We start from the raw sequence: 11,475 nt of genomic DNA, 5'->3' as shown, positions 1-11,475 counted from the left end.
TGAGATAAATTTTGTCTCGGCCAAGAAAAGATCACAATTCAAAGTAAAAAACCAGTTAGGCCCCTTCATTTGCAATTCTAGAGAGGCAGGGGAGGAGGCAGACCAAATTTTGCAGCAAATGAAGTTCCAAAAGAGTTTCATGTGGAGGTATGACCCTCAAGAATTTATGACCAGATTGAGAAAGAAGGTTAAGTTGGGACCTTATATTCACCACCCCATACCAGAGATAGAAAGATATGCCAATCAATCTGAGTGGGTGGAGAATACTCTTTTAGACAGAGACAGTACAATGGTAGATGTAGAGAATACCTTATGTGACTTAGAAAGACAGTTTGATGAGAGCTCGTTTCTGCAGGTACTTGAACAACAAGAAGCAACCATGAGCACCCCTCCTATCATGCAGTCTCCTCAAAATGAGGAAAAGAACCCCAAAAGGACCAGAGAGGAACCCTCAAGTTCAAGAATGAGCACATCAAATATACAATATGAGATGAGTCAGAGAAAAAAACCTAGGCTAAATCCCGTTTAAGAGTAGGAAGACACAAAAGGCTCAGTAGAAATAACTGATACTGAGCTGGATAGAAGTAAAGGCACAAATCCATCTGAGGAAACACAAGGGCGATCCACATCACAGACCCAGATTTTGGAAAGGGAGCCAAGTGTAGAAGTATCCTCATTCAGTAGGCTTGTTGATAAGGATAAGGATATAAAAGATAGTTATAAAGAGATCAAGATGAGAAATGAGAAACTGAAGGCCCAAACTTATGCTCGGTATCTCAAACTCACACCTACTAATCATACCAGGTTGATGTCTGCTTTCAACATCAAAGAGGGAAAACTACAGATGTCCTTCATAAAATCAACTGCTCAACAGCCAAGGACATAAACAGATTACAAGAGAATTGATTTTGAAGTGATGGCAAGGGATATTCATCCCATAGACCAAATTGAATTGCACAAGCAGGCTGGAGAGATGATATACTCCACCCTCACAGGTAAAGCCTTAGCTGCTCATCAATTACAAAATTCATTGAGCAATATCTCAACTTAATATCAATTAGAGAAGGCCTCCTCACAGGCCAAGGATACTAGAATCAAGTCTTTGTAAGACTTAGTGATTAAATTGGGACATGATCCCAAAGATATCAAAGCCACTGAATAGCTGATAAAGAAGAAAAATGATGACATTGTTGCATTGAAAAAAAAAAACAATTGAAGAAACCTCCGCTGCAACATCCCCAAACACAGGAGGTCTTAAAGAGCCAAACCAAACATGAAGAGTTCATAGACTTGGTCCTAAAACTTAATGATCAGTTAAAAGAGACAGAGAAAGAATTGGACACTTTAATCCAATTAAAGCAAAGTGATATTGCCACTACATCTGCAAATGTCATCCCAATGGTCTCAACAATAGTCCCCTCAACGCTGGCAGCCTCATTGGCTCCCACAACTCCCATGCCTACAGCACAACCAATTTCAACAGAGTCTACATCAGCAGCAGGTGCATTAGGAGAAGAAGCAGCAAAGTTGGTCAGAGGCATGGAGGAAATGTCCATACAAGCTACAAAGATGAATAAGTTGAAGGAAAAGATGACAAGCTTGGAAACAGATTGCAAGCTTGCCAAGATCACGCACAAGGAAGAAGTGCAGAAAGCTGCCAGAATGAATGAAAGATTAAAGGCCATGGAGAAAGATCTAACACCAAAGGAACTCCTTGGGCAAGCCAAGGAACTATTATGGGCCAATATCATTGACTCTGTCAATGATATTTGGCCATCTATTCAAGTGATTTTTAAACAGATAGATCTGATAAAGATAGCTACAGAAGCTATCCAAAAAGTCAAGGAAGAACTAGGAGACATGCCTGAAGATGCTACTAGACTTATCCACTTCCTCAACAGTAAAAACAAGTATGAACTTCAGGAATTGGATATAGAGGATAGGACAGAAACAATTTTGGAGGTAAGAAAGGTCCTTTCCAAGAGAAACTTAATGTTAAACTTGGAGGACAAGTGTCAAAATATGTAGGTAGTAGTTGATAGATTTATGGCCAAGTTTCAAATTTTGAGAGAGAAAGGGTTACCCAGTCCCTTGGTCATAAATGACAAGCTCATGACACAACAGGATTATGACAACAAAATCAGAGAGCTAGCTAAAGAACATGCCAGTACATCATCGATAAAGGCATTGCCAACATGCAAAGTTCTTTACCAGACATTTGAAAACCTGTTTTTCCTCCAACATGAGGTGAAACACCTATTCATCATTAGGCCTACTTTTGCTAAGTACACCGAGGCAGATGAGATATATAGGAGGATGTTGAAAATCAAGTTACCTGATGCTGAATTATGGGAAAAATTGACTGATTTACTATAGTAAAATGTAGTAAAAAGGTTAATGTACAGTCAGCAGGGTAAAAGGTAAAGGCAGGTCAGCATGATTAAAGAGTATCAATGTCAAAGTGTATCAGATGAAAGCCAAAAGTGAATGCAGCTTCCAGCATAAAAAACCAAATAGCAAGGCAACATGAAAGGCTAGAAGCCTAATTATAAAGGCCAGCAGCACCAAAATACTAGGGACAACATGAAGGAGTTCAATAGCTGTCTCTACCTTCTAGCAAGAAGATATTTTTATTTCCTAGATTAAATCTCAAGTTAGTTTTGGATATTTTGTAATAAACTTTTGTATAAATACTTCACAATTCGAAGTATGTAGGGTGGATTCTTAAACATTTCTGTAGACTTCTTGATCAAAAGACTGTAAAGCTATTGTATCACTGACTGGGCCAGCAAGCGGGGTTGATGAATAAAGGCAAGATATTTCACAGAATTCATGTGTTAAGCGAAGTGCAGACAAGTATTTTCTCATGTTGTTGTTATCTTTCCTAATTTTTTTCCACAATCTTTAATGTATTAATGAATCTGAATGCTATAACTAGAACGATATCTTAGAATTTGTTTAATTACACTTTGTTTTAACAGTTACGCATTTAAGTGTTTTCAACTGATATCTAAGTTAAGAAATTTTTAATTGCTCCTTAGTTTAGGTTGTTTCTTGCTAATCCATATCAAAGGATTCTTAATTGCCCTTTGTTTCTGTTACCCTTTATTCCTCCTTTATATCTCGGTCTTAGAATTCTTAATTTCTCTATCACCCTGATTAAAACCATTTCACCCTCCTGTTCCAAAGACCTGCACTTTACTCTGCTAGCTTTCCCTTTGAACATTCCCTTTAGTGAGTTGATCCAGTCGGCTGCCCTTCTGTTGACTCCATAGCCCAATAGTCTAAAGACATCATTCTCTCCATCTGTTTTAGGATCCCACCATCCAATCTTCAATACAAATCAAAAAACCCCCTGAACATTCATAACTAGCCTGAAATCCCAACAAACAAAGCTAAATCACATAGAGAGAGCCCTCTCTGAGCCTAGGTTGGCTAGAGCCTGTGCCCAAAAGTTGGTTTGTGGTTACCCCGGTCATTTTCTTTCTTCTAATAACTTCTAGAGAAAATTCTGACTGATAACATAGTGGCAACCATATTGGGGACATCGAATCTTGAGTCATAATAAAGCTTTAAGAAAATTCTAAATCTACATTCTGAGCCTCTTAAAATCATTTGTTAGAAGTTATCTTGAAAAAATCTCACAAAAACAATTAAAGAATTTGAAATTCTGGCTTCCAGGAAGACTCATTTTACCAGGGCTAATCCAGACCCAAACCTTGCCCCAGTAGTTGATAATCCCAACCTAATTTCAAGAAAATCTAAAAAAGAAGAAAGTTTAGCTAGTCAAATACCATTAGTTAAAGCTAATTCGTGTCCTAAGGAGTAGTTATTTTTAGAAGAACTTCCCTTTGATGTGCTATTTGATCTTTCATTATTTAGAACAAAATCTGAAAGTGCAATGATGAAATTGTTATAGATCCTGATTTTATTGCAGACCTTGAATTCCAACAGGCCAACAAATCAATTGATGAATACATTCTGAAATCTCCAAAATCATCCATTAATACTGCCACAACCCCTGAGCTTTCTGAACAATTGTCCATTACTTTGAGTTCACCATTGTTCCCTTCAACTTCATCAATAATACCTTCTGAAGTCCATTCTTCACCACCATTTATACCTACTCTCCCTCACCAACATGTCATTACTCATTCATCACCTACTAGTCCTAGTTCTTCATCCACTACTGCATCATCTCCAAGTACCTCCACCCCACATCTTAGCCCCTCCCAACTTAGAGCAATGGCAAATAGATGTGCTCCTCTTGTTTTACCTGCCCAACTTGGTGTTATGCCAGAAGATTACCAAAGCAAAATTGTTTAATTTGATGGCACAGGACATTACAATGCACAATAACATGTCAACAATATGACAGATTACTTTGAATTGCACGGAATTGACACAAATAATGTTCAAATGAGACTCTTTGCCCAGACTTTAATTGGTGATGTTAGGAAATGTTTAGAGCATTGCCTGCTAATAGTATTGATAGTTTAGATGCATTTTACCAACAATTTTTGAACAGGTGGGAAAAGAAAAAGAATCCCCTACAAATCCTTTCAGAATATGAGAATATTAGAAGAGGACCCAATGAAATTGTTCAAGATTACTGCACTAGATTCAATAATATATATAACGCCATCCCGGTTAATCTTAGACCCCCACTTGACTTAGCATTAATAAAGTTTCTGATGGTTTTGACACAGATATGGCATACCAACTTAGGGAAAGAAACCCCCCAACATTAGAAGAAATACAAAGTGTGGTTGTTAGTGTTGAAGCTAATTTGTTAGCTAAAAGGGCTAGAGTCATAAATGAAAGAAGAGGAACTGCTAAGGATGAAACTTCACCATCTGACATTAAAATAGATAGTTTAGCCAAAAGTATGGAAATACTAATGGATAGGATAGAGAATATGGAGAGGAAACCTCAATGGGATAACCAACAAGCACCTCCAGTTAGAAATCCAAATTTTAGAAAAAACCAAAACATTGGGAAAAATGGACCGAATCAGAACATTAGGCCTCCTTTTCAAGAAAATTATGCAAAGACATCCCAGCCAGAAGATCCAAAACAAGATACAAAAATTAACCTAATGGGAATAAATGATGAGGATGTTGTTTTTCTAACCCAAGATGAGCAAAAACTGCATATGCTGCAGCAAATACAAATACAGTCTGGAGAATCATTTGATTACAAACAAGGATATAATTCTGCCATCTTTTAAGTACATAAACAATATAATCTAATAAGCAAAAAGAATGTTGATGCCCCTGACCAAACCAAGAAAATAGTACAAAATCAACCCAAGAAAAGAAAAGAAGCCCCTATTTCAAAAATCCTCCAAATTCTCCCTAGGGACAACCCAAAACCTTCTGGCCCCACAATTGTAGACATAACCTCTGATCAACCTTTTGTTCCGCCATCCACTTCAATTCCACCTAAGGAACCAGTGGACAAAGCTCAAAACATCATATTTGAAAATCCACCTAAGGAGGTCCCCAATAAAGGAAAATAAGACAAGACTACTCAAGTCCCTGCTGCAAAAATTCAAAACCTTTAAACAAAAAAAGTCTCTTTGCCATTCAATCTGGAAGCAAAGATAGCAAATATAAAGATTTCAGTTCCTTTAACAGAACTAATCAAGAATGAAACTTACAAATCACAGATAAACCAGACCTTAAACATTGTTGAAAATTAGGATTCAGTCAACTTGTTTAATGACCAACCAGAACTCATATTTGGTCTAGATGTGGCGAACCATTAGAAGGAGGAGTTCCACCTTTTTACATCAGCCTTAGTATCCATGACAAAATTCTACACAATGCAATGTTGGATTTTGGGGTCTCTCACAAGTTAATGCCCAAACAGTGATGGAGAAATTAAACCTAGACATTACAAAGCCTTACAAAGACTTATTCTCATTTGACTCTAGTCAGGTACAATGTCTAGGATTGATCAAAGCCCCGTGTGTCACTTTAGTCCAATATTCTGCCAAAAGCATTCTTATGGATACTGTAGTTGCTGACATCCCACCAAAGTATGGCATGTTGTTATCCAGCTCATGGGGAGCCAAACTTCAGGGATCCTTACAACTAGATATGTCATATGCAACAATCTCTATTTTTTGACAACCTAAGAAACTATACTGAGAAACCTTAATGAAATATATGGTAAGTAGCCACGATCGACCTCAAAAATTTCCCATCTACTCCATACACTCAAATATCGATTCTTTTATCCTGTATAATGCTGATCAAACACAAGAAGAAATTTCAGACAATATTAATACAGAACCAAAAGAAATTGCAGTTTCTACACAAAATGAAACTAACCAAACTACAAAACTTTTCAATGAACAAGATGGTCAAATTTTTGTAAATGATGAAAAGTTTGTTGCACCAGATAGTGAAAATTATGATCATGAGATATTATGGCATTTAGAATTTGATGGATCAGTCAATAGATTAGGAGCAGGGGCAGGAGTATGGATATATAATTTGGAAAATAATCACTCAGAAGGCCATGCATAGAGATTAAATTTTAAATGTACCAATAATATGGCCGAGTATGAAGCATTAATTTTAGGTCTTAAGTTAGTTAGGAATCTAGGAGCTAAAAGAGTTTCTGTCATGGGAGACTCTAAACTAATTATAAAATAGATTGATGTTGTATGTATGACAAAAGACCCTAGATTAAGTTGTTATAGAGGAACTATTGTAGAAATACTTAACACTTTCTTAGAAACAAAGCTTGCAGTAATCCCTAGAAAACACAATATGCAAGCCCATAGTTTAGCAATGTTTGCCAGCACCTGCAAATTACCCTTCCAACCTAATCATCAATACACTGTTGAAGTTAGGCATAGACCTGCAATTCCAGATAATTTGAAAAATTGGCAAATATTTTCTGATGACGAATAGATAAATAACTTTTTACTTTCAGAAGAAGAGTTTGTAAATAACAATATAGACACTGATACATCCATAGATCCCGACACTAAGGATAAGATAGAAATAAATGAGATAGAAGGTGATGAACTAGATAGACTCAACCCTACTAAATTTATGAAATTAGAGGTAGATAATCTAGAGAAAATTGAAATTGATGAAATAATCAGTGAAGAAACCGAAGTAATTAATCTCAAAGATAATTTCTTACCAAAGGGATTAAACCCTCTAGAAGATTTATTTGATTCAAATGTTGTTCCTAGGAAACCTAAAATGGAACCTTTAAAGTTTGATATAGAGGAATGTAATATATGCACCGATAAAAATCATAAACTAATCAAACTTTCAAAATCATTACCCCCAACTAAAAAGGTGAAGTACATTGAATTATTGAAAGAATTTCAAGATGTCTTTGCTTGGAGTTATGAGGACCTCAAATCCTATGACACCAACATCATCCAACACATAATTCCTATTAAGGAAAATCAAAAGCCTTTCAAACAAAAACTTAGAAGGATTAATCATGTCTTATTACCTGCAATTGAAAAAGAAATTTAGAGGATGGATGATGCCAAAATAATTACACCAATCAGATTTTCTAATTGGGTCTCAAACTTGGTGCCAACTAGAAAGAAAATTGGTGAGATCAGACTCTGTGTGGATCTCAGAAACCTCAACAAAGTGTCATTAAAAGACAATTACCCTCTCCCCAAAATGGACCACATTTTACAGAGAGTAGTTGGATCAACCAAAATCTCATTGTTGGATGGGTTTTCTGGCTACAATCAAATTTTGGTTCATCTTGATGACCAACCCAAAATTGCCTCTACTACTCCTTGGGGCACATTTATGTATGTGAAAATGCCTTTTGGGCTAATGAATGCAGGAGCCACTTTCCAGAGGGCTATGGATATAGCCTTTGCAAAAGAAATTCATGATTTCATTGTGATATATCTGGATGATATTTCTGTATTTTCAAAATCTGACAATCAACATTTGGATCATCTAAGACAAGTTTTTATTAAATGCGGGAAATTTGGAATCTCCTTAAACCCCAAGAAATCCTTGTTTGGGTTAGAAGAAGGAAAGTTGTTAGGTCACATAATTTCAAAAGATGGTATAAGAATAGGCCCTGCGAGAATAGAAGCCATCTTGCAAATACAACATCCTAGGAACATTAAAGAGTTACAAGCTTTCTTAAGAAAAATTAATTTTTTTAGAAGATTTATATCTAATTTAGCAGGGAGGATTTAATTTGAACAAATGTTAATGTGATAATAACTAAACGGATCGGACGAAGGATGGCGGCGTTTCTAGGTCAGGGTTTATGAGCAATTGTTACAGACACAGAGCTGGAAGCGAATAGATCGAGGCTAGCGGTTTTACTCAGAAGGGGACAAGAACTGACCCTCCAGATGGTCAACGAGGGGTCCATTGGGACCCCTACCTTTAAACAAATAGTCATGCAGAAGCAGAAGCAGACAGCGCAGGAAGGAGTCAGAATTTCAGGATATGACAGGCTCAAGCAGAACAACGGGAAAAATAAGGAGAAAAAACAAGTAGAAGTCAGAGAGCCCAGCAGCAACCCACAAGTCAAAGGAAAAGGAAATGAGGGTTTGGAGAACAGTGGAAAAAATGACACTACAGGACAAAAACTTACAGTCAATAATGAAAAACAGTCAAAGGAAAAGGGGGAACATAAGGAAGGCTCCCAGGGGAAAGAAGAAACGGAATGTGAAACCAGCTCGAACCCCAGCAGCAACCCAACAGTAAGCGGAACCTGCAAACCTAAAAAAGCAGATACCCTTAGAGTTGTCATAATAGATCCAAAGATTCAAGCATATCGAGAGCACATGGCAGAGCATGCAGTCATTTGCAAGTTTATGGGCTTGTGGCCAACTGAAAGAGCATTATGTCAATGGATACGACAACAATGGAAACCCAAGGGCGATGTGAAACTACACTTAGGAGCAAAAGGCTTCTTCACTGTAGTTTTCACCAACCTAGAAGACAAGGACAAAATTTTTGATGGAGGCCCGTATTTCTTAGCTTCAGCCGGTCTCTACATGCGACCATGGAAACCAAATTTTGTTCCAGAAAAAGAAACCTTCACTCAGGTACCAGTGTGGATCCGCCTGTTTTCTCTTCCCATAGACTATTGGGGTCTATCAGCTCTGAAACAAATTGGGGATCAGCTGGGCACTTTTATCAAAGCCTCAGAAGCGACCATACAAAGAAAATACACCTCGTGTGCAAGAATCTGCGTGGAAATGGATGTATCAGGTGCTCTACATGAGGGTTTATGGCTAGAGTACAGGGACGAGGATTACTTCCAAGCAATAGACTATGAACAGATTCCTTTTCGCTGTCGAAGATGTCATGAGCATGGACATCTAATGAGGGAATGCCCTTTGAATAAACAAGAAGAAGTTACTAAAACAGAGCAAGCAAACAGAGGCAGAGATAACTTTGTAAAACCAAAGATAAGACAAAGAGCCAACCGAAGAAGAACAAACAGAATAGAAACAGAACGAGGTCACCACAGTAACACTTTTGAAATCTTGGAGTTAGATACAGACTCAGAGGATTTGAATAAATTTCTAACTTTAAATGAAGGGCTAACAGAAAAAGCCGGGCAAACTATAAAAGAAGCAGAGGAAGCCATTATTAGCAAAGAAGTCCAAATGAAGGAACAAACAGAAGAGCCAGAGGAGGATGCAGACATGCTAACCAGCGATGGAGGAAGCGATGACTTAGAGTTGGAGGAGGTTCTAGCACAGGAAGGGATGAACCTACCAGTCATGGCCGAGAACTGGAAAGCTCGAGGCATAGAAAATGTACCGGAAGAAGAGATCAGGAAGGTCAATGATCTATTTATAGCAAGGCAGAAAGCGGAGTTAGAAAGGCAAAGTAGAAAGTTAGGTATAGCAAAAGGAGCTGGGAACCACCCAAAGAGTCTTCTCTGCAACTCAACAAGCTCAAAGCAAAGGAAGAAGAGAGGCCGAAGAACAAGTGGTGAAGTTCTGCAGGAGCTAGGGATAATAATGATAAACTCAGGGAAGATGAAGGCTCTAAATGCCTTCCCATCTTACCAATAATTCTTCTAGTTAATCATGAAAATCATTTCATGGAATGCAAGAGGGCTAAACAGCTAAGCAAAGCAGAGAATTCTGAAAAGAAAATTTCAGAAAGAAAAACCGGACATCATATTCATTCAGGAAACTAAATGCGGCAATACTAGCATGGCTAACATCAGTAAGAAGCTCGGTAATCACATAGATTATATGGAAGTAGAGAGTCAGGGTCGAGAAGGAGGTTTAGTCACTATGTGGGACTCGAGGATGATTCAAGTCCTCTCAGCAAAAGCAACCAGAACATTCATAGTTGTGGAAGCCCAACCCACAGGTAACTCTGAATCCTTCTTATGCACAAATGTTTATGGACCGCAGAAGATAGAGGGTAAAATGACCTTTTTGAGTTCTCCGTTAAGTTTGATTTCTAGGCATTCATATTCCAAATGCATAATGGGGGGTGACTTTAACATGATAAATACCCTTCTGGAGAAGAAAGGGGGAATAAGAAAACTCAGTAAGGATGCAGAATTATTTACAAATTTCATTGACAATGCTAAATTGGTGGATATCCCACCAAATAGTGGCACTTTTACTTGGAATAATAGACGAGGTGGCGATAGGTTGATTGCCTCTTGTTTGGATAGATTCCTCATCTCTGAGAGCATCATTATGGATGGTATTCTAGTTGATTCAGACATCCTTCCAAGTGGAGGATCTGACCACTGGCCAAAATCTTTAATAGCAGCTATCCACGGCACTCCAAGGAATAAACCTTTCAGATTCGAAAAATTTTGGTTGGAACACCCCAACTTCCTCAATCTTGTGGAGAAATGGTGGTCTGAACCTGTGATTGGAAGGGGATCCAAAATGTTTAATCTTCAGAAGAAATTAAAGTACACTAAAGCCAAAATAAAAGAATGGAATATTATGGAGTTTGGAGATATTTTTAAGGAGAAAACCTTAATAGAAGATAAACTGGAACATATACACAAAGCTTGGGCTTCAGGACACAACAGTGAGGAGTCTGTAGAGCAAGAAAAAGCTCTAACTCATCAGTGGCATACACGCTGTTAGCAGGAAAAAATTCTTTGGAAGCAGAAATCCAGAATACGGTGGCTAAAAGAGGGTGAGCAGAACACCAAATTTTTTCACAGATCTGCTCTAGATTACAGGAGTGCGAATAAAATACTAGAACTCAAGGATGAGAATGGGGAAACTTTAAAAAATCACCAAGACATAGCGGCTTTACTCACTAGGCATTTCAGCATTATTGCCCAGGAACCACAAGCAAACAGAGAGGATGCTATAAAGGAGCTCATTACGGCCATTCCCAAAACTATTACCAACGATCAGAACTCAGTCCTCAGCAGAGAAATTATCCTAGAGGAAGTGGAAGAAGCAGTCAGAAGCATGCCAAGTGATAAGGCCCCTGGACTGGATGGTTTCAC

The 11,475-nt window shown here is 37.9% G+C and overlaps 1 protein-coding gene across 1 annotated transcript; it reads left to right on the top strand.

The window, feature by feature from the left end:
• The first annotated feature begins 10,195 nt into the window (after positions 1-10,195).
• Positions 10,196-11,101, top strand: LOC149224130 (uncharacterized). Its single transcript, XM_089388091.1, has one exon. The coding sequence runs from the start codon at positions 10,196-10,198 to the stop codon at positions 11,099-11,101; it is 906 nt and encodes a 301-aa protein (XP_089244217.1).
• The last annotated feature ends 374 nt before the right edge of the window (positions 11,102-11,475 follow it).

Source organism: Pinus tabuliformis, chromosome Q, assembly GCF_031772625.1.
Source record: "Pinus tabuliformis cultivar Carrire ecotype Pingquan chromosome Q, CPIR1, whole genome shotgun sequence".
NCBI lineage: Eukaryota > Viridiplantae > Streptophyta > Pinopsida > Pinales > Pinaceae > Pinus > Pinus tabuliformis.
This window is presented reverse-complemented; position numbering and strand designations above follow the sequence as displayed.